General features: G+C 48.6%; 1 protein-coding gene across 1 annotated transcript; it reads left to right on the top strand.

Moving 5' to 3' along the window:
- The first annotated feature begins 215 nt into the window (after nucleotides 1-215).
- WDR72 (WD repeat domain 72) lies at nucleotides 216-22,803 on the top strand. Its single transcript, XM_063314324.1, has 19 exons — nucleotides 216-340; nucleotides 4,037-4,200; nucleotides 4,510-4,616; nucleotides 6,255-6,333; nucleotides 7,603-7,777; nucleotides 8,445-8,521; nucleotides 9,800-9,919; nucleotides 10,677-10,822; nucleotides 11,118-11,214; nucleotides 11,771-11,912; nucleotides 12,646-12,870; nucleotides 14,034-14,254; nucleotides 14,611-14,806; nucleotides 15,759-15,973; nucleotides 18,091-18,902; nucleotides 19,940-20,025; nucleotides 21,081-21,163; nucleotides 21,984-22,134; nucleotides 22,763-22,803. The coding sequence occupies exons 2-19, from the start codon at nucleotides 4,048-4,050 to the stop codon at nucleotides 22,801-22,803; spliced, it is 3,126 nt and encodes a 1,041-aa protein (XP_063170394.1). The 5' UTR covers nucleotides 216-340; nucleotides 4,037-4,047.
- Nucleotides 22,804-23,074: the final 271 nt, after the last annotated feature.

The raw sequence follows: 23,074 nt of genomic DNA, 5'->3' as shown, positions 1-23,074 counted from the left end.
GGAATCAAACAGCTGCTGAAACAGAAAACACCCAGGCCACCATTCCTTGAGAGGCCTCTGCCCTGCCTGTCCACCAGTGCTGTGCCTTCCCCTCGGCTGTGCTGCAGGGGAAGAGGAACAGAAGCCAGCAGAGACAGGTTTTTGCCAGCCGAGCCAGAACTGGTTTAGCCTCGGCACTCCCAGCCGCCCCAGAGCCGTCGTCAGAAGCATGACCACGGCAGAGGAGGAAGGAGCAGGAGACCATTCCCAAGGACATCTGCTGGGCACAGCTCGAGAGAGCGCCTCCCCAGCAACGCTTCAGGAAGCACCTTGCCTGGATCACAGGCCACACTTTCAGCTGGTGAGTGAGAGGCTAAAGAGAATGCAAGGTTAGGGTTAGGGTTAGGGTTATGGTTAGGGCCCCCCCTCCCTCCCTCCCTTGTTCCTCACCCAGCCCCACGTGGCCTCCTGGATCCAGAGTTCCTCTCAGCCCAGAGAGAGTCACTGGACTGCTGCTGAGCACAGCCCCAGATCGGGAGGTGGAAAAGAAGGACAGGGGCTGCCACAGGGGCTGCTGCTGCTGGTGCACGTGTGTGCATGCGCGTGTGTGTGAACAAGACCCAAATGCCAATCTGAGCACGCTCCCCTGGACCCTGAGCCTGCCTGGGCTACTCTGGGAGGGCAAAGGGGAAATGGGGGGGGGGGGGGACGTGCCAGTGTCATTTCAGCCAGGGCTGGCATCTTCCGGGTTCCTCCTCCTCCTTAGCCTGGCCTTCTGATTCGCTCGGTCTCTCTTTCTAGATTTTCCTAGGCAACTCTAAAAAGACAGTTTGTAAGGTGGGGCTATATTGCTGGGTGTGGGGGAAAGGGGATCGTGTTCCCTGCTGCTTCTGGTGTGGGTTCCCGGGTGCCGGTTCTGTGGCATGACTCCACAGTGCGCAAGGTCCACTGGGCAGACTCTGGCTCTCCTTCAGATTGATTCTCTAGAGGAAGAACGATTCTGGGGGGCTGGCACCAACTTGCCAGCCTGCCCGCCTTTCAACAACATCAGTGTTATTCTAGGTGTACTGGGTAACCCCAATGTTCCAACTGGTTTAAGGTTCAACCAGTAGCTTGAAAATTGGCTGGCAACTGATTGATTGCTGCATGGCTGCCAACATCACAGTCTCTTACCCTTCTTCGCTTTGGCAAAATGCCCGGAGGACAGAGAGCAGCAGGGCTGTTCATGAATAGTCTCTGTGCATCATGAGGGGTGACGTTTTCCTCCGCTTGTGGGGGAATTATGCAAACATATCAAAGAATTGGCATTGTGAAGTGTCCCCTCCCCTCTAGAACAGAGGGGCACATTGGAAGAAGGATGACTTTGTTTTCCTGTCCTGATGGCCAGGACTTTTGTGTACCCTTTCAACAGGAGTAGGTGCTTCTGTGTAGCAGAAACCAAAACAGGACTATAACATCAAGGCAATGGGCTGGGCACAAAGTGAGTTCAAGGTCACAGTAGGGGTCACTGACCCAGTAACCTGCTCCCGGCCTTGGCTTTTGACCTCCAGGCACTTCACTGAGACTGGCTTGGGTCTGGCTCGCACCCAGCTTTGAGCTCATTCCCTCCTTTCTTTTGAAGAGCTGCCCCATCATGCTTTAGCTCCTGCCAGTCAAGCAGAGGTGAACCTTCCTCTTTCGGCAGGTTTTCAGTGCCCTGGCAACGTGGTGCTGTTGCAGGGCAGGTTTTTAATTGGAGTAGCTGTGGCGGCTCTTTTATATTGTTTAAAGCTGCTGCACCCTGCCCAGAATCTTGGGATTGGGCAGGGCGAAAATGCAATGAGGAAACCTGTTGCCACTTCCTTCAGGAACAGTGGGCAGGTAATTGGTACACCTTCTCCCAAATCTGATCTGGCCATCACCTTTAGAGTGAATTTTGCTTCAGAGGCAGTTCTGGGCTTCATGGCAGACACCATTTGGGCTGTGCAACCTTCAGACCTGACCAGTCCACCTCCTGTGTGATTTTGTGGCCATCCTTAGATGTGCGAAGTCCCTCTGGGAACCGCTTTTATATGCTCTACAAATATCTCTAAATCACAGTGATGGGTGCATGCAAGTGAGGGGCACATGGCAGGCAAACTCAGCCCCAGTAGCTTGCATCTGGGAAGCAACAGGGACAATCCCTCTCCCCCATTCCCCCACACCACACCTCCCTTCCCTGATTGGTTTCACACCAGTTGCTTATCGGCCACTCACCAAAAATTTTTTGACTTACACTTCTATCCAATACATTTCCATATTGTCCAGTTTGTTTATTTTGTCTGTTTCTAAAGTCTTTTCTGAGTGGCCATCAGCTTAGAAAGGGTATCCCAAAGAAACCTACAATTGAAAACTTCATTCATTCGTTCATTCATCATATGTATATAGACTAATTAAACAGACCAATGGTCACAGCTCTCTAAGCCAGGGCTTCTCAACCGGGGTTCCACGAGAGGTCCCTAGGGGTCCCCTGGGAGATCACAATTTATTTAAAAAATTATTTCCATTTTGGGCACATTAAAGAGGAAAGTTTCATTCTCTATTTTTAGTTTAAGTACACTGTTAGTGCATATATATAGGTCTACACATGAAATGAATAGAATAAGTTTGGAACTTCTGGCCTATATTTGAGCCTGAATGTGCAGGGGCTCCCCGAGGCCTAAAAAATATTTCAAGGGTTCCTCCAGGGCCAAAAGGTTGAGAAGGGCTGATCTAGATGCAGTTCACAAAATACACGAAGAGATGCACAGAGATGGCCTTGAGGAAGACGGAGATTAGGTTAAAACCAGCTGAGCCTTGAAAGGGAGAAGGAAGTGCAAAAGAAATTCAGTACTGCCCCACTTTGATTCTCTTGGGTGTAAGAGAGGGGGAGAGAGACTCTGCCAGGCTTTTGGGCGTCTGTTACTCTACGTGGCAACAATAGAGTTCCAGGAGTTATGTGGCTATTCTTGACCAACAGCTTTGTCACCTATTTTGGACTAATTAAAGTCTCCAGACCTTTCTCAGAGGTAAGTCTTTGATATAACGGATTGCACCAACCATCTAGAAAGTTAGCAGAACATGGATTAGTACAACTGCAAAAGGTGCTTTCCAGAGGGCAGAGCACCTCAGAGCTGCCACTGAGGGAGGCTGAGTGGGGAGAGACAGCAGGGTGGCACGTTGCGTAGTACAGAACCAGCTACTGCATCATCCATAAGCACCCCTGCCTGGCAGGGGCAGAGCAGGTATGTGACAATCTCCACTTCGCCAAAGCCCAATTAAAATAGCTGTGACTATGGATGACTAAAGGGACGCGGTGGCGCTGCGGGTTAAACCGCTGAGCTGCTGAGCTTGCTGATCAGAAGGTCGGCGGTTCGAATCCGTGTGACAGGGTGAGCTCCTGTTGCTAGTCCCAGCTCCTGCCAACCTAGCAGTTTGAAAACATGCAAATGTGAGTAGATTAATAGGTACCGCTTCGGCGGGCAGGTAACAGCGTTCCGTTCAGTCATGCCAGCCACATGACCATGGAAGTGTCTACGGACAAACGCCTGCTCTTCGGCTTTGAAATGGAGATGAGCACCGCCCCCTAGAGTCGGACGCGACTGGACTTAATGTCAAGGGAAACCTTTACCTTTACCTAATGGTTGACTAAGGCGGATGGCAAGAGACCCAACTCTACCCACTCAGTCCTTTTTGCAACCAAGCTCATCCTACTAATTTTAAAGCAAAGTGAAAATGAATGTAAAATTGACCACTCACTCTAACATCCTGGCAAGGAAGAGGCATGGAACAGAACGGGCCAACCGCCTTCTAGTTTTCTGGTTTCTTGGTTCATTTTTAGACAAGTCAAGGGAGAAAATTAACTTATTTGGAAGACTGACATTATATTCTCTTGATTGATATTTTCCTGAACTAACCAAAAACTCTAGGTAAGGAAAACTACGAACAAGAAGTATTTAAAAGCATTAATACAATCCAAAGGAAAACAGCCAGCTATAATGTGGTCCTGAAAAACTCCTCTCTCTACCTGCTCTTAAAAATGCCCTTCCTTTTTTTTCAGGCGAACTCACTATGAAAGACTCTGTTCAGATGGTGCCCCTGTGGGGGAGACAAGCCCCACCCCACAGCATCACAGCTATCCTCATTGCAGATGACCAGAGAACTATCGTCACAGGGAGCCACGAAGGCCAAGTCTGTCTTTGGGACCTGTTGCCAGATCTCCAGGTATGAAAAGCAGAGCAGGGTATCCTTCTCTTGGCCCCTTCCAGGCCTGCTCCCACCTCCCATCTAACATCTGGCCAGAGGAGAAGACCCTCTCTTGCAGAAGCCCTGGACCGCATCTCCCCAAGCAGAACTAGCCATCCCTTTTAGAACACCCTCCATGCCAGAGGCTGGGGAGGAGCAATGCCTGCCTCTCCTCATTTAATTCTTCTCAGTAGAATGCCATTTTCCATTTCTCTGCTCTGTAATCGATCAGTTGTTGAAAATCGGTCACTTTGACGTTGTCATATAATTAACTTTCTGCCCTTCTAGATTTCATCGAAGCAGATGCTTTTGGGGCACACGGCATCAGTGACATGTCTGGCAAAAGCAAGGGATTTTGAGAAGCAACCATACGTGGTCAGTGCTACTGAGAATGGGTCAGTCACTTTGCATTTCCCATGACAAACTGTTTTGGAGCAGTCGACATTGGTCCCTTGTGGCTTTTCTGCAAGAGTAATTCTTGCTAATGTAGGTCAGGACTGGTACGAATATCTCCTAGAGACTTCAGGTGAGGAAGGGGGCAAGCTGTAGAAAAGCCCTGAAGGTTTTAAGAGACCTCCTCAGAGGGAGGCTCCAGAGGAAAGGGAAGACTGATCTCCTGAAATACAAAGAAGGGATAAGCCATGATCCGTTCTCCAGAAACTTAAGAACCCTCATGTAGCCTACCTATAACATAGACCTGTTCATACAAGCAAGGTTGCTTATTCAGTGTATGGGACAAACCATCTGCTATGCTTTCTTTAAGACAGCTCACAGGAATATTGGCAGAACTATTCCACCCTAGGTGAGGAAAGTTGAGCCTTACCAATTATTTTAAAAAGCAAATTTAATTTTTTCATACAATATTTCAGTAAAATGACTGTAATTTATCCCTTAAATTTCAAAGTAAATCCCACACTGGCATTTAAAGCAAATGTTGGTAAAAAATAGAGAGGTTTAAACATAGCCTTAGGCATCCCCACAAGGCTGACTCTCTCTTTAGACATTTCCAGCAAAAAGCTGCTGAGGTGGTCCACTAGCCTCTGGGTGGATTGTTCCTGATTCTTGCAATAGTAACAAGCCGAAAAAAAATGATATTAAGAAGCTGCAAGGATTTCCATTTCTCCACGGAGTAAGCTAAAATATGCATTAGGAAGTTTCTTTTTTTAAAAAAGAAAGTAATACCTAGCTAATTTTATCTGATCTTGAAAAAAGCTAAGCAGGGACCTGATTGTCCTTGGAAGGGAGGCCACCAGGAGAATCCAAAGCTGTAAGGTAAATTGGGCAATTTGAAGAAAGCACCCCAGACGGTAATGACAAACCACTGCTGTATTAATGTCAAGAAAACTGCAGTTATAACCAAGTAGTCATGACACCAGGAGTTGAGTTTGATTTGAGGGAGTCTTGACTAGTACAAAATGAAGTAGATTTATATTGCAATCTTCCATGTTCTTAACTAGACGTAGACCCCATTAAATAGAGTGGGGATCATATGAACGTGAACAAGCATGGCATGGGGGAAGTTAAAACATTTCTATGTATCTTTATCCAAGAATCAGTATGAAGCACACTCCATAACCTTCTAAATAATTCCTGGAACAGGCACTGTGAAGCTCCTTGACTATGCTGCTGCTGCCTTCCTGGGCCACCGTTTCATAACTGAGCCTCATCTGTCCTGAACAGCACAGGTTCTACAGAAGATCCTTGGCTAGTTTAGGTTTGGCAAAGTGAACAGGCTTTCCTGATCTTTCAACCTGAGATTACTGATGAGACATCTTAACGAGCTGTAATGGGAACGATAATTGCCCTTGATAAGAGTTGCATTGCAAGAGACACTTCCGCAGCAGTGTACAACTGCCAAAACAGAAGAGAAGGGACTTGATGGCCCAGCTGGTAAACTCTCCAGAATGTTCACACAACCTTCCACCTGTAATCCAGTTCACAATACGAAAAATCTCTTGTGGCACACTAAATCATTATTCCAGTCCTTTGATAAAAATGATAACATAGCACATCATCAATTGCTCTTTTGGCAGAGAGATGAGCATTTGGGACATCACCAGTGGACAGTGTGTAGAGGATACAAGGCTTCCATTTTGGCACACAGCCATCTGTGTAAGTAGAAAACATCCTTTGGTCTGTTTTCTAGAGGAGCGTCTCCTAGCAGCTTCTTCTTCCAGAGGTCTTTTTGGTGTCTCTGGTAGTTTTGATACAACAATGTTATGTAGGAGAGCAAGGAGTAAACTGAATGCAGCTTGGTTTTTATACCTGCATTTTAAAAAATCTGAGTAAAGTCTGTCCTTCCTGCAGGGGACAACTGAAGGAAAATCTCAGCAAAATGCTTAGAAGTCCAGCACTGGAGATTCAGGAATGCTCAGACCAGATTTGGCATGCTGTTTCTTTTTTTGGATGGTGTTGCGTCCATTAGCTAATCTCCTGCACTGTGCTGAGCAGATGCTGCTGCAGTTTCTGCCTTTCCCTCTTTGACTTTGAAAGGAAGGAACAAACTGGACAAGACTGGGCCACCAACAGAGCATGCAGCCATGGCTGCCATGGAAATGCAACTGAGCATATTTCCAGCTCCTGCTGCTAGTCTGTCTAGCAGTGGGGCCATGAGCTGGGGTGAACCTACCTGCAAGGTTGCCATAGGCTTGGAGTAGTGCAGAGAAGGCCACTGGCCTCAGACAGAATCTAAAGGTAGCACCAAACAAGGTGGAAGACGGGCTTCAAGATCTTCAGTGGCCTCGTTTTATTGCGATAACCTGTTCTGTACTGCAGTGCCTGCTTAGCTGTATCCAATGTAGAATTAGAATGTTCAGTAAACATCTATAAATAGAACTCAGGCATGTATAGCACTCATACAGTTTGCTTGCATCATGGGTGAGAGGTAAAGACAAGTCCCTTCCCCATTAGGGCATGATCTCTCAGTTCTGTGAACTAGGGGTGGTACATTTCCTTGGCACACTTGCATTTTTCTGAAGAAGGACAAGCAGCTGCCAGGAAGGAGTATCTTCTGTATGCATCTTTGGAACAGCCTATAGATGAGATTGAAATGGGAATGGAAAGGGGTCCACAGGACTCCTTTTATAGCCTGTTATGATGGGCTGGAGATGATCCGTGACCAGCTTTAGGGCTAGGATGCTACTGTACTGCTGTCTGTTTGTCAGCTGTCCAGATGCATCAGCTTGGCCAGCCACTAGAGGACAGAATGCTCTTGGCCTGATCCATGCACCTCTGATGACCGCATGCTGTTTCATGAAGGTTGCTCAATGCTAATGCTTGCACATCTGCATCTCTTAGGAGTCACTGTCAGGATAACAGATGTGCTTCTCAGTGGGTTTGGGTCCTGTGAGCTAATCTGTTGTGTTTTTTTCCCTTGTACAGTATTACCACAGCTCATTTCGCATGACAGGAGAGGGCTGGCTGCTCTGTTGTGGGCAGTATCACGACATCCTCATTATTGATGCAATAACCCTGGCTGTGCTTCACACATTAACCTCTTCTTCCTCTTCGGACTGGATCAGCTGCATGTGCTTAGTGCATTCTCTGAGGATTCAAGGTATATGTGCTGTCAAAAGCATGCAAAGTGGATGGGGGTATCACAATGTTTATCTGTAGGTAATATGTAGGAGGATCTGTGAAGAATTTTAGAGGTATACCTCTAATCCCTTTGGTGAGTGGGAGGACACCGGCCTGTTTTGAAATTACAGGAATTGGCGAGACACGCAGGGTGCCTCCTTGTCAAGAGGGCTCAGTAGTGCCAGCTCATGGTTTAATTCCCAGACTCACTCCCAGAGGTACCTCCCTGCTGCTGGGGAGGAATGCTGGATTCTGTGGGATCCTTTCTTTCTGGCCAGCACTTCCTAGGCCCTGGCTGTCCTAGAAGGAAACGTCATGACTGCCGGGTGCTGAAACCATTTTGCCTGTTCTAGGACTCCCAGGATGGCAGTGTGTTCTTGAGGGGGGAGGGGAAAAGTGGCCATAAATCCTGCAGGTTCTGAATGGGTGGCCGCAGGAACCCAAATGGGTGCAACACCCACTGGCATAAAGTGGGGCAGCAGGAGAGCCCTCCTTTGGGGCTGGGTTTAGCTGCATTGGCAGGATCTCGGCCCTCCTGTGTCCTCTGGCGTGCAAGAGTAGCACATCTCACACCGTTTTCCTGCCTGCCACCCCGCACGCCCCTTGCTTCTGGCTCCCCAGCAGCCACCCTGTCGTTGCTCTTCCAGAGGACTCTTTACTGGCAGTGTCTGTGGCAGGAGACCTTAAAGTCTGGGATCTGTCATCTTCGATCAGCAGGATACAGGTGAGAAGCAGCAAAGGCCCATAATCTGGGCTAGTGGTCTCTTCTTCCTCAGTCAGGATGGCTAATGGTGGATGGTTGGAAACACCCCTGTGAGTGGACACAGAGGGTATATGGGGTGTTGGAGCTTCTGGGAAGTTCTGTATCCAGCTCACCCCCCAGGCTGACACTGAATGCAAAGGAGGTTTTCACCTGGAAAAGAATGATAATATTTGACATTAAACACAATGACAAAACATGACATGGACTTTACAGAAAAAAAACCCAGGTCAGATTTTTTTAAAGATATAGTTCCAATCCCAGGCAGATCAGAATAATTAGAAAATAATTTATCTTACAAACAATTCCTAAGACTCAGTCACAATTATATTTCTGGAATAAATTTCCTAGAAGAATCCAAGTCTTAAAACAGATATATACTCCAAACTAGAAAATATACACAACTTCTTAACTGCCCCAAGTCATATGGCTTTCAGCATAAGACCACGTGACTAGTCTATTCCATAGGAGTACAAAGGAACACGGGCAATTCCAGGACATGTCATGATGCCTCGACAACCCCTTTTCACTTTCAGGAGAACCAGGAGTTTAAGGGGCGTACTAGTTAAGGGTGGTTTCAGTGCTGGACCACTTCCCTCTTGTCCCTGCCAACAAGGTCCTCTGTAGAGACACTGTATTTAGTACAAGGGTGACTCCCGTATAAACTTTTTCATCATTCAGTCATATGAGGAAAACTATAAGCAACAAGGCTTCAGTCAATGGACTGCTTCTGCCTTTGTTTTTTGCTTTGTGTGCTTGGCCTCTTGCATTGGGCTTTACTTCACATAACCTATGTTATATATATAAGAGGGTGGAGCGTGTCATGGAGGCCTCATAAAGTCCCAAACTGTCCCAGACAAGGCAGCATTGCTGAAATCTTGTAAGAGAACTGGCAATAGGTCCTTATGCTCTCCTTAACTTTGCCATCATACCTTGGATGCATGCAGTTATGCAAAAGAACTCAAAGTAAATAGATTGGAAAAGGAGTTCAAGCCCTTTCAAAACCCAGTTGTCCCTCTGCTCTCTCCACTAAGTCTGGTTGATGTTACACCTGGAAACCAATACCCATATTTGGGAGAGGTAAATTCTTCCCTCTTAATCAAGCCAGCTGATCCACTGAGTCAACTCTTACCTTTCCAATGATCTTTTTTAATAGCCCAACTTCAGTGATGACTGGCAATGGTATTTTTCTTTTTTCTATTCCTTCCCCAAATGACATTTTCTTTTTCTTTCAATTTTCAGGAGAAGCAAAGCATTTATGAAAGAGAATCCCAGTCTCTGAACTGTACACTCTGCAATGCAATCCGATTTTGCACTTACACGGAGAGGCTTCTCTTAGTGGTATTCTCCACCTGCTGGAAGGTACTGGTTATACAGCAATACATGCAATATGAGGCATTTCCTTGCCCGATAACTGATAAGAGCTTATGAAAATCCAGAGGATGAGTGAGAACTGAAAAAATAACCATATATACAAATCATAATAGAGAATTAAGTCAGACAAAACAATAATAATGGATAGACCAAGCTAATGTTTTATGCTATTGATTTCAACACAGATCCATTTTCCCCAATTTGAGAAACTAAACTAAACCTATACCAGAATTTGAATGTTCGCATTTCATTGCTTTATGGTAACAGAACTGAAGCAGAATTTTCTTGCCTTTGAAAAATGAACCTTGTTGTTCTGGGCATTTCTTTCCATGGTTTTGCCCGGAAACAACTAACGACTTCAGTGATTGAATGAGTTTTGTGAATTAACCATTTACAACCTGAGCTGATGAACTGTCTGGCCAGGACGTTCCCGGATGTGCCAGTGCTTCTGTCCAGTGCGCTCACTGAACAAAAAGACCCCTCCCTGCCTAGGAATTTGCCAGAAGGCCTCCATCACACACCGATCTACCACTGCTGAAAGTTTCTTCATGAGCGTTCTGCTTTCAAATTCCACTTCATTTTCCTACCATGCTTTGCAATTGCTTCCTCGGATAGGAGTGAAGCGAAGGACGGTGCAGGACTCTGGGCAGAGTGGATGGACTGTACATGAAACTAGAGATGATTCCCCCTTCCCCCATTTTGAGCAACTGGGAGTCACCTTGCCCCTCTTTGTCTCTGGCTTCAGGTGTACGATTACTGTGACTTTTGCTTGCTGTGGACTGAATGTAGCCCAAGCAGCCAGTCCTTGGCAGGGGGGGAAATCCTCGCTGCCCACAGGTTGATTGTTTGGACAGACGATGGGCGTGGCTACATTTACCAGCTGCTGAACAGGTGAGACACAAAATGCAAGGGAGTTTGCAGAAGTACTATGAGCAGCAGTGGCAGTGGCAGATGAACCAGGGAAACCTTCCACCTTTCTACGGTCCTGACTGGACGACCCTTCCCTTTGGCCCAAGAGGCTTCCTTTGGGGTCAGGCAGCTGCTGCTCTCGTTGGCCAGGAGGGCACGAGAGGCCGTGTCTGTGGGGACAATTCCCAGAAGGAAGTGTTTGAGACACTTTTTAACGAAGGTCACACCCTGGACACGCATTGCCAGAAAACTGACCCTCCCCTTCCTGTGTCTTTAGTGGTCTTTCACAGAGCCTCCAGCCATCCAAAGGAAGGGTGCTGAAAGAAACAGTCCATCCTGTTCTACTCTGTTCTACTGATGTGGAGGATAACAAGGTAAGTTGGCCTGGTTCCTAAAGGCTCCATTGGGTTTCCATGAGAGCAAGCACCATTACCAACCAAAGGCAGATAAATCTAGGAATCGAACATCAGTGTAGGGGCATTTTCACAAAGGATTTTCAATTTGCTATTGGAATCCCCAATTAAAGGATTTAAAAATGGCCCCTTGCTTTCTTTCATGCTTCCCACATCTCTAAATTTGTGTGTCTGAAGCTGAAAAACAACCTAGGGGTGATTGGAGGCCGCTCAGCCTCAGGATGTTTCAAGGATAAAACGTGTGGGATGGAAATGGTAGTTTAAGCTTCTAGAGGAATGCAAGCGTCAAGGAAAGGTGAAATATCGGTATCAGGAATGCATACCTTTCTTTGACTGCTGCACTAACATGCAAGGAAACAGAGAGACTGTATGACTGGAGAAGAGGCAGATGTAATCTGCGAACCATGGATAGGGACTTGGGGGCCCTCATAAGCTGCCCCTCAAAGATGCCAGGAAAGTCTTGTTTGTCCTGAAATCAGCTAACACAGCTCCTCTTCTGGGATTTTATTTTAAATAGAGTTTCTCTTACATCATGGGCTTCATGAACGAAAGGAAGGAACCCTTTTATAAGATCCTTTATTCTGGACAATCTTCTGGGAGGATTACTTTATGGCATGTTCCCGATGTGCCTGTTTCAACTCTAGATGGCTCTCCAAAAGGTTCAGACATTTTTTCATTATTTCTGAAGCTGCACTGCAAAAGGTGAAGACTGGAAACACTTAGCATAAACTCCAGGACCTACTACTTTGCTCCTCACTCTCCTTTATTCAGAAGGGTGATCTGGGTTCGGATATACATCACTGCTAGATAATGTGGGCATTGGGAAGGGATACCGCACATGGGGCAGTGGCTTCTCACTAGATCTTATCTTTCACAAGATAAAACTTCTGTGAAAAAAATTTGCACCATTTGGACTCTAATGCTTTGAAAAAATGTCTAAAATATGCAGGTGACAAAAGATCTGGAGAGAAAGTTCTCTCTTTCCTCAAGATTGTCCGAATCCAGGGAAGAACCAGGACCTAGAAAAGGAAGCGCTTCTTTTCAACCCTATGGTCAGATGCTAGAGTTTATGACCACACCATACAGGGTGGCTATAAAATGCTGGGCCAGATTTCTGGGGAATGAGGCTGTTGCTGGCTAGGAGCCAAGATGCCTCAGGGCTACCTCAAGGGCCTGGAAGCAGCAGTATGTCTTCCACCACCAGTTGCTGGAGAATGCCATGTGTGTGTGTGTGTGTGTGTGTGTGTGTGTGTGTGTTCACCCTTGTGTTCTGCTTATGCTCTGTCCAAGGCATTTGGATTAGCAGAGTACTAATCTAGAGGGACCCACCTCTTCTCAAGGGTATGCATAGGAAGGGGCCATCACTCAGATCTCATTGGTTTTTCTCTGCAGTAATCCCAGTAGCAGCATCCAGGACCCTGCAGGATAACTTCAACGCCCACAGTCAGATAGCTGAAGGTACCCCTGGTCACCTCTGGGGAGCTACCATCACGGTTTCTGAATATGTTTCCAGCCTTGAGAAGTTGGTCTGTGGATGCGAAGATGGCAGAATCATCATAGTGCCAGCTCTGCACGCTGCAAAGGCCAGGCTGTTGGGAGACAGTTCCTTACGGAAAGGTGAGCAGCTGGCTGTGAACTTTTGCAGCATTGTTTTTGGACTGAAATACTTCACAATGAGGGAGCATCAGGGTGTCCCTGACTCACCCAATCTTTCCAAAGTAAGATCTTCCTGGGTACATTAGGGACACGCTTGTGCTGTTTTCTTGGAGACCATTTCAGAGTCTTCCTTTCTGTTGTGCTTCCCTCACCCTCTGCACCTGCAGCCCTTGTGTTCCCTGGAGGCCTAACTAGATCTGACCCTCAAGCCCAGATCAGGTCGCCTGCCCGTCCCTTGCCAACAACCGCAGGGATTTTTCCTTCAATAACGCAAATAGAGGCATCTTTCCCTCAGCATATGGGCCATCAACCTTGCCCGTGGCACCCCAATGTGTCACTGGGATGGGATGGCAGTGGCTGTGGGGGACAAGCTAATCTGTCTTCTACAAAGGGTCTTTTGGGCCCACTTGTGGGGGCAGCCATTGTATAAATGTGCCCCCAGCATCTTCTCCATGTCCCACCCTGCCTAGGCCCAGAAAGGCTGCCTGCCTGCTCTGTCTCTCCAGGGGGGTCTCTCTGGGTGACCCCCTACTTGGCCCATCCTGGGGTGTCATTCTGTGCTGCCCCATCCTTTCTCTCCTGCTTTCAAGCAGCCAGAAGAGCCACCCGGCCCAACTCTGGTTCTGCAGGGTGGCGGGTCCTCCAGCTGGTGGGTCCTGGGCTGACAGAAGGCCAGAGCGCTCTTGGCCCAACCTATCTTGTGGCAAAGAGCGTCACAGATGCATTGCACTCTTTTGACTACCCCAAACCATTTCTTTGCAGGCAGGGCTCAGGCCCACATTCTGGGTTATGGGGGAGAGGCCCTTTCGGGCCTTGCAACGGTGCCTTAGCTCCCCTTTTTCCCTTCAGAGGAGCCCCGGGGGCGCATGCGGGGGGGCGGGAGGCTCATCGCTTCGCAAGAGGGCGACGGTCCCTTCCGGTCCGCCCGCAGGAGTGGAATGGGTGGCTGGGTGGGTGGGTCGCCGGGGGCCGGACGCCCCGCTTTCACGCGTGGGAACGAGGGGAAAGGCGGGGCACCCGGGGACAGCGGCGAGCTTGGTCCTCCTCTCCTCCGCGGTCGAGTGGCCGCGGGCGGGCGGGCGCATCCTTCGCGCAGCTCCTGCCCGCCCGGGTCTCTCTTGCAGACGCCGCTGCCACCGCGCCCCGCGTGCTGAGCGGCCCCGGCGGCAGCAGCGTGACGGCCCTGCTTGCTCTGCCCGGCCGGCCGGCGCCCCGCTGGCTGCTCTCCGGGAGCCGGGACTCCAGCGTCGTCTGGTGGGACCTCTTCACCGGGGGGGCGCTGCACCACTTCGCGCTGGACGCGGGACCCATCGCCCGCCTCCTCCTCTCGCCGGACAGCTGCAGGGTGAGTCGCGGGCGGAAGACCGCGACCGGCGGCGGCCAAGGGGGCTCCCCAGCGAGCCCTGTGGCACCCGCCGTCCCGGGAGGGGGAGGGGGGAGGGGCGAAGGCGGGGGCCGGCCTGGCCCTTTCCCGCTCGTAGCTCGGAGCGCCCTGCGAGGCGGCGGCGGGGGGCTTCTTCTCCGCCACGGGTCTTTGCCACAACCTGGCGGGGGGCAGAGTTCCGGGGTCGGAGGAGGGAGAGGCCGGGAGCCTCTCCTGCCCGGAGCGCAAGCGCCCCAAGGCTGCCTGGCTCGCGTGGCTCCTCCCGTCAGCGCTCTCGCGGGCCAGCCGAGGAAGCTGCCCCTGCCTTGTCTTTGCAGCGGAAAGGTCACCGGCTCGTGTGCTGCGTCTGCAGCGACCACTCCGTCGCGCTTCTGCACGTGCAAGAGCGCGCCTGCCTTTTGCGTGCCAGGAAACACCTTTTTCCCGTGACGGTGTTACGATGGCACCCCGCGGAGAATCTGCTGGTCGTTGGCTGTGAAAATGATTCCGTCTCCGTTTGGGACATCGAAACAGGTGATGGAAGGAAGGCTGTTCTGGTTCCACTCCCTCCCTTCCTTTGCAGGGGCAGCCCCGAGCACTTCCTAAGGCTGGGGGGGTGGTAAAATTATAGGGAGAGAGGTGGCCTCCCTTTCGGGGGGCTTAGGGACTTAGTGGCTAGTTGTGATTGCCAGCAGAAAAGGAGCAGGTGAGTTCTCATCTGCCCAGTCCGGAACATTCAGGAGACCAGCCCCCGCTTTGGAGGAAGAGGGTGCTTGCCCGGGTTCCACTTCTACCCCACAGCAGTTCCCAAGTATTCTGAAAGATTGCAGAAGGGGGGGGGGTAGCCCTAGGGTTCACTGACTGAGATGCAACCCGCCTGGCCCCAGAGAGTCAAGCTTGTGGGAAGGAGCAGCTCTGACCTTTCACACAGTTTCCCTTGTGGTTATTAGACCAAAGCAAAATAGGCACTGAACAGATTGGCTTCCTGTCTCCCACCCCAAATGATAGACATCCCTTAAATAGACTGTGGAAATCTGGATGACCGTTAGAAGGCAGGGAGCTTTGCCATCATCAGGTGGCCATCTCAATCATCATCGCAGCTCAGGTTAGTGATAGGTCTGCAGACAAAGAGCCATGAACCCTGAATCCTTGTCTCTTAAGGATTGTTACCTCTCAAGCTTGTTCTTAGGAGAACCCCCGCGATCAGATTTGGGTTGCAAAAATTGGGATGACCACTAGAGGGCAGCATTTTTAGCCTTTAGAAAAGCTTCACATTTCCTGGTTGGGTTTCTCTCAAGGGTTGTGTCTCTAACATTTTGGTTATCAGAGGATTGCTATACATCCACACTGGCTTCTTTAAGTTTTAAAAATGTGTTATCTTTTGTGATTTATTGGCCTGGCCTGATCCTGGAAATTGCAAGGAAGGTATTAATGATGTGGAGACATGGTGCTGTAAACATTCACCTTCCTTTTCCCCTTTGCCTAGGAAGTCTGGAACGCCATGAAAGCGGGGAGATGGCCAAAGCGATCCTTGCTTCCTGTGAAGATTCTGGTCCTTCAGCAGCTGACCCTCTTTACACAGCCTCCTTGGAAGAAGATGCCCACAGAGAGAAAGGTCTGGGTGGGCCATTGTCCAGCTCCTCTGCATTTGGCAGTTTTTCCTGCAACAGACTTGCTCATCAAAGGTCTTCCCGTCATAAGGTGAATACACAGAAGGAAGCAGCTGCTGGGTGTGTGCATGAAAGCTTGGTTCTTCTGCATTCCCTTTAAGGGTCTTCCCCCCTTTTCTCCCCTGCCCCATGATTCTTCTCCTGCTGACCCTAACCCTTTGGAATGCCCAGTTCCAAGGACCTGAGAGCACCCCACTGAGAGGTTTCAGCCATGAGTGGGGCTTCTTCTACATCACTATAATGGTGGGCCTCAGCAGTTCAACCTTGAGAATTAGACAAGCTTCCAGGAATTCCCTAGCATTTTTGGATTTCACTTGACAATCCTGAACAGGATGGAGGGCTGGGCTTCCCAGGAGAAGGATCAATACCAGGCTCTCATGGTTATTGTGAGCTGGATTGGGATGATGGATTGGGGCCAGGCAGATCCAGGTTCATGTCTGTCTCAATCTCAGAAGCTCATTGGATAGTGTCAGTCTTTCAGTTTTCCTCATTTCCAGCCTATCTGCCTGAGTTTTTTTCCTAAAAAGTCCAAAAGCATGTTGGGGCTTTGTTCTACTTTTGCCATTGGATGCATCTGCACTAGGTGCATGCTTGTTCTCTTAGGGTAAATATCCCTGAGACATTTCCCACCATCTCTGCTGCCGAGCTGCCACTGCTATCCGGGAAGGATACTCTAGGCTGGCTTGCTAATTCCTATGTTAGCCACAACTGGACATGTAGTACACTAGAGGACTTTTTGAAACACAGCCTGCTTTCAAAACCTTGTGTTTACTATGATATAACATTAAAGATGGAGAGGCTGACCTGCTTGCTTTGCCTTCTGTTGCCTCCCTGGTGCACCAGAACCTGACCTCTACAGAAGACACAATCTGTGGGCTGCTTGGCCTTCCCTTGTCCGGTGGTCTCCAGGCCAGTCCAAGCCTCCATTATGACCTGCAAGGAGCTTAGGATTTGGGTGGATGAGGAGATATGATTATGCCCCTCGAGTGCGGTTTCAGTGGGCAATTGGGCAAGCAATCCCTCGCTGCTGGTTGTATGGCTTTTAAAATGTTGCTATTTTATTATTTTAAATTTGTCCTGCTGCCTCAACCTGGACTTCTTTCATGCTGTGATTTTCTTTATGTAATTATATGTGCGTCATATTTGAGCTGCTTTTACGAAGCTGTTTGTAAGTTGGCTTGAGTCAGTTCAGCATGAGAGCTGCAATCAACGGGAAACCTAGAATAAAGAAAGATTGAGGGTAGGAGAGGGAAGAGGAACCATATGCTTAGCGAGCGGGGGCTCTGGAGGCCAGACAGGGCTGCTGTGGTGGATCTGGGCCTTCAGACTAGAGGGTGATTCCGAGCATCCTGTGACTCAAGCTGTTGTCCAGGTTAGGGACTGCCTATGACTTTGCTCAGTTGGTATCTGCTCCTGTCCTTTCTCCCCCTCCCTTTTCTCATTCGGTCCATTTATAGGTTAACAATGGCTAGCTTTGGAATGCTGATCTCTGCCTCACTGAGGCTGGCAATGCACATGCCAGAACTGCTGGGATCAAAAGGGGAAAGTGGAGCCTGTTATCGAAGGGAAGTGCTGGGAAAGAAAGGGGATGGAGGGGGTGTCTCATTTCAGAACAGGAGGTATCAGCATACCTGCCAGCCAGGTGAGGTTGTCCTGCTGGGAGGGAAAGCCACATCCCCTGGATCCCCAGGAAGAGCCCTGGAGAGTGAGTGGGGGCCCCTGGAAGGACTGGACAGCCTGTGCTTGTGGCCAATGACCCACAGCCACTCTGCAGCAGATGGATTGACCCTAGGAGTCTCTCTGACTAATTAAAAGTTCATCAGGCTTTCTCTTCATGGCTCTTTCACTACAAACTGGAAACACGTTTATGTCACTTTGTGGTGGCTTTGCAGCACTTCTCTACCATATTGATATGTTGTTTATTCCTCAGGCCTTTCAGTTTGGTGTTTTGCTATTTCCAGTACTGGCTTTTTTACTCTTCTTTTCAAAATGGAAATATTGGCATATTTACTTATTGCATTTATTGTTATGTGATATCCACCTGAATTGGATATAAATAAATATAAATGTTTTATTATTCTATTTAGTTATAATTACTGCACTGGTTATGGTAATATGAACTAAATCATTAAAATGTTTATCTTCCAGTTAACTACTCTCTCCTGGGCTCAGGGGCCTTTTGCTATTTGGCCACTGAAGACAACATGGGAGAGCATAAATGTCAATGTGCTCCTTTTTGATTTGGAGAAGCTAGTGGAATTGCTCTGCTCCTCCCAGGTCAGTGGGCTGAAGTCCTCCAATTCGTTCAACACTTTTGACACCTTGAAGCGAGCCAGAAGCTCAGCTGAGAAAAGGACGCTGATGCTAAAGAGAAACAGAACTTCTGGGTCACTCTCCCCAGTGGATGGACAAGTCAGAGCTCCTAGCGGGGAACAAAACTTTGGGGAGAAGCAAGCGGCTGGAACTCTGGAACAAAGTGGTGGCATCAAAAGACACAAAAAAGCGAAGAGTTCCAAGAAGGCGAAAAGGCCGTCCTCTGGAAAAACTGGCATGGCTGTGGCCACAGATGCAGCCAAACTCCTTTTGTCCTGTATCTTCCCTTGGGGTGTGAACAGAGAGTTGGACAGTCTTTGTGTTCGGTATTTAGGTATCTTGAGACTTTTCTCTCCAGTCTCCTTTGGACGACTTTCAAAAGACAATTATCTCGCCCTGATGTTGCCAGGATGGAGCAGTGCTAATCCGGGAAGGGTGGAAAAGCAGCAGGAGGTGGTCAACTTGTTTTCTAGCAAAGTGCTGCCTTTATATACTAAATACTATAGCGTAACCCAAGAGCAAGCAGGCAAGAAGAATGGATACCAAAATACTGTTGCTTCTACCGAGCAAAGACTAACTCTGGCTTATTTGTTGAGCAGGATGTCTTCAGTGCAAAGGATAATTAACATGCCTTCAGAAGAGGCCAGGTAAGGTTGTCTAGCTTTTCCTGAAACAAACATTCATTGCTGTAGTTGGAAGAAACGGAGGGATGAACAGGGGTTGCCTGTTATATGCCACTTGCTGTGACGATCCCAGTATCAAGATCCCAACTTAGAAATTCTCCAGACAGTCCATCAGGAAGCTTACAGAATTCTTTATTGAGGATGTGATTAACACAGGATTGTAGCCAAAGCTCCAAGTGAGGAATTGGCGCCAAGACATTCAAAGTAATTCTTTCCCTCCTCTGATCTCACAGACAGGCTGTTTCTCACTCCTTAGTTCCCCCCTCCCATCTCAGCAGTTCGTTAGAGCAGGTGCCTTATCAGCAAAGTGTCCTTGGCTAAATGCCTGAGGCAAAGGAGTGGGAAGCTAACAGGGGTTGGTTCTCTGGGAATGCAGTGAATGCGTGAAGGCAGCTGATGCGTGTAGAAACTTCTAATGGCAGGTGAGCCAAGAGAAGGGAGCCTGACAGGCGCAGAGTATCCTGCGATGGCCTTGCATCGCGTGCCCCGCACACCTCTTTCACAAAGGAGGATCTGGCCAAGCACCGGCTGCTTCCTCTGACTGCCGCCCCCACTTGCAGGAACACAGCCAGTTACTGGTTTTGACTGCACTGACTCCCTCTTCCTTTTCCTCTTCCTCTTCATAGCATTTAGTTCACCAGGTTGCCACAGAGCAAAACAGATTGTCAACATACTTTTGAATGTTGCAAGAGCCCACCTGAGAACAGAGGTTTTCCTCCTGGGATCAGACCTTAGCTACCGGGAAGTGTTAGCAGATTTCCAAATTTCAGCTTTGTTTGCCTGAAAGATACAGATTGAGGAAGATCCTTTCCTCCTCCCCCTCCTCCTCCTTGTATGTACTTAACTTGTGAGCTACCCAGAGTCACGTATGTGAGATGGGCAGCTATATAAATGGAATTAAACAAATCAGCATCATTTGTATGCAGTCCCATAGTGACTGTTGGCAGCTTGCTGGTCTGTGTGAGGGTCCTTGAGAGACAGGTGATCTCTTTGCCTTTCAGTCCCATGAAACTGGAGTCGGTGCACATCAAATGGAGACCTGCAGCATCTCTGGGGCTGGCTGATTTTAACCCAGAGTCTTCTCAACGTGAGTATCAGGAGTCTTGGAGATATAATCCATATTGGCTTCCTAGGTGTATGTTGTGATGAAAGGAACCCTGTTTCCCAAAGGAAGATTCAGTTGTGAACCCAGCGTTGTCTCGAGCCTTCCAAGCCCTAAAATGCCTTAATATCCCAGAGGCCCTGCTGGGAAGCAAGATATTTCTGTATCTCCTTAATCTAATGGATTTCAGCAAAGGGTACAATAGAGCTGAACTTTATTTAAACAAAATATAAATTCCATAGTATCCTTCACAATCAAGGCAACAAATGATCATGAATATAGGCGGGTTAAGAAAATGCAATCTTTTCAAATGCCAGATAGAAATCCTACTTTGGTGCTAAAAGAACAGTAAGAGCGCACTTCAGTATCTATTTGGTGAGAATAATTAGATAAGATGTTTGATTTTTACAGGCTTTTGCCTCAGAACAAAATGAAACTTCTCTTGATTTAAAGGTATGCAAGAGTTTACAAAATATATTTGCTTTTAAAATTGACCAAAAACATTTCAGGAGCAAAGGCAAGCATAAATATAATTTATTTTATTTATTTGCTCTACAGTTGTAGGCCAAAAACACAGTAAAAGAAAGAAACAACTAGGATAGATAACACCAAACTGTAAGGAAAAAAAGCTAAAAGAGAAAGTAGAAGGGGGAAGGAGCACATGTGCATTTATGCATGTGTGCACACGCATGTGAAAGTTAATGGGATGTCGTGCTTAAGGGGCTGGATTAGGAGTGGGGAGATGCAGATTCTAGTCCTGCTTTTGGCATGAAAGCTGGCTGAGTGGCCTTGACCCAGCCCCCTCTCTCAGCCCTAGCCTGGGAAATCAACAAACATCTGTCTGCCAACCCACACTGGACCAGCGTGGCCAATTATGGTCTGCCACCTTGTGCCATGGGGCAGAGGCCCTTCTAACACCTTTCTTCACTCCACCATCAGCCTTGACCTGACCATCAAGGAAAGGGTTCCTTTGTAGAGAATTTTATATTGTTCTGTAGGGACTGGATCTTCACTGACAATGAATGTTTCTTCTACTTCAGACACATTGAGGTTTCCTGTTTGTGAGTCAGATAATCGTTCATTTGTCAAGCTAATTTCTTGCTGGAAAGACCAATCCATAGAGGTAAGAAATGGGTACCATTCTGAGTGCTTAAAATCCCCCCAAGTTGCAGGGACCTGCGCCTCCTTGGGTCAACAAAGTGGGAGTTAATCCTGAGAGGGTAACATTCCCCCGCCTTTCCCTCCTTGCCGTGCTTTGGGTCATTCTCTTTGGCATGTTGTGTAGAATTTGGCAACCACCTTTAGGCTTGGCACTCAGCTAAATTGCCTGGTGCTTGATGTGGGAGCCCCTGGTCATGGCTAAACAAGTAGTGTGCATGACTGCCAAGTGTGCCTCTGGTGACTGCCCTGGCAGAGTCTTCAGCCTTTCAACAGAGGGCAGCAACTAGAAGGGGAGGCTAAGCAGAAGGGCCGCAGCCCTCTGGTCTCTGCCCCGGACCCTTCACCTGCAGAAGCATGGCCTGGCTGACTTCGTCTCCGAGCAGGAGCAGACATGCCGAGGGTCCATGCAATGTATTGCTGGCTGGCCTGGGTATCACAACTTTTTAATTGTACATACAGTATAAAGGCTATTTATTATAGGAAAAGTGTTTGGACAATTCAGGATAAATGTTCCCTGCATGTAGAAGAAAATACATGCCTAGCCCTTTCCCTGACGTGCTAACTTTCTGAGTGCATGGGGCATTTTGGAATATTTTTCCTCCAACACTTTCCTTCCACCCAGCCTAGCCAGCTCACACTGGCTTGGCTCCCTTTGCTCCTTCCCTGAACTGCCTATGGACACTTGTCCCTTCTGGGGAAGGAGTGGGGCAAGGGGGCCTGAAGAAGGAAGACTGTTCACCTGGTCCCAGTGCGAGTCTCATTCCCCTCTCCGTCTGTGGCAGGTGATGGAGGCCACTCAGGCGGCTTTGCTGGCTGAAGTCCAGCAGAGCATGCAGCAGAAGACCTTGGCTGGGGGCTGTGGGCAAACAAATTCCAGTGGGCAGGGGTCAGCGAACGGCCAGCCAGAGGGGGCCAAGAACCTGCCTTTGCTGGGTAAGTGTGGCTTTTGGTGGGGATCACAGCAGTGATTTGGGGAGGGAGTGTGGGGCAGGCTGAGGCCTATTATTGGGCTTATCCCTATTAAATTATGGAGGAGGGAGTGTGCTGAAACCCACATTTACTATACCTGCATTTACCTGCCTCCTGCAGTAGGTGAATGGTGCCACCCACTACCCCCAAACCTTCTCCAAGTCACAGCAATAACTGCCATCAGGTGGCTGCTCCTGCTTCTGCTGCTGCTGCTGGCCCTGTGCCCACTCTAAGCCATGGCCCCAGAAGGAGTCAGGCTGTGGATGTTGTGCCGAGCCACTACGGTTTGGGGTCCATCTTCCAACAGCGGTGCTTAAACACGAAAGCTGGTGATGGGCCCGGCTGGTGTCCTTGTAGTGGGGACTTCCCTTCCCCATCCAGGGGAAGGAAAGGGCTGGCTAGCCAGGATGATTCAGCAGCCCCCGAGTTCTTAGGCAGATGTGATTGAGACCTTTGGCCGGCAGCGTGTCCTCCTGGCCATGGACCGCACATCAGCCTGTGGCCATTAGAGCTATGCTTCAGATTACAGCTCTTTCCTGTAAGGAGATACAACTCAGTCTAATGCTTCCTCATCTGACACCTGTGGTTGCAGTTGGCTACTCTCACTTCGTCAATGCTCAGTTACAAGCGTAGCTCTAACATTAGTGGTCAAGCATTGAAGGAAACGCATTGGAAGACTCTGTAGAACTGCAGCTTACTTCACTCTTTGCTTCATATATTTTAGCAGAGAGCCCCTTAATGCAACAGAAATCAGATTTGCTGTGCATTTTACACAAAATCCAATTGTGCCGGCGCCATACCAGCCTTATCCAAAGCCTTAGGAAGATAGATTCCAATAGGCTATTGTTCAAGCCCCATATGGAAGCTATCTACATATTTTGGATGCCCGTGCATGGAATCTGAT

This window comes from Candoia aspera, chromosome 13 (genome assembly GCF_035149785.1).
Source record: "Candoia aspera isolate rCanAsp1 chromosome 13, rCanAsp1.hap2, whole genome shotgun sequence".
Taxonomy (NCBI): domain Eukaryota; kingdom Metazoa; phylum Chordata; class Lepidosauria; order Squamata; family Boidae; genus Candoia; species Candoia aspera.
Note: the sequence above shows the minus strand (reverse complement) of the source record. Positions and strands in the feature narration are given on the sequence as shown.

Excerpts from the sequence above, each read along its gene's own strand:
- WDR72 (XM_063314324.1), top strand. The coding sequence starts at position 4,048 with ATGAAAGACTCTGTTCAGATGGTGCCCCTGTGGGGGAGACAAGCCCCA. Across the intron at positions 6,334-7,602 it reads TTTGGCACACAGCCATCTGT|TATTACCACAGCTCATTTCG; the intron begins GTAAGTAGAAAA and ends TCCCTTGTACAG. Across the intron at positions 18,903-19,939 it reads ATGCCTTCAGAAGAGGCCAG|TCCCATGAAACTGGAGTCGG; the intron begins GTAAGGTTGTCT and ends TTTGCCTTTCAG.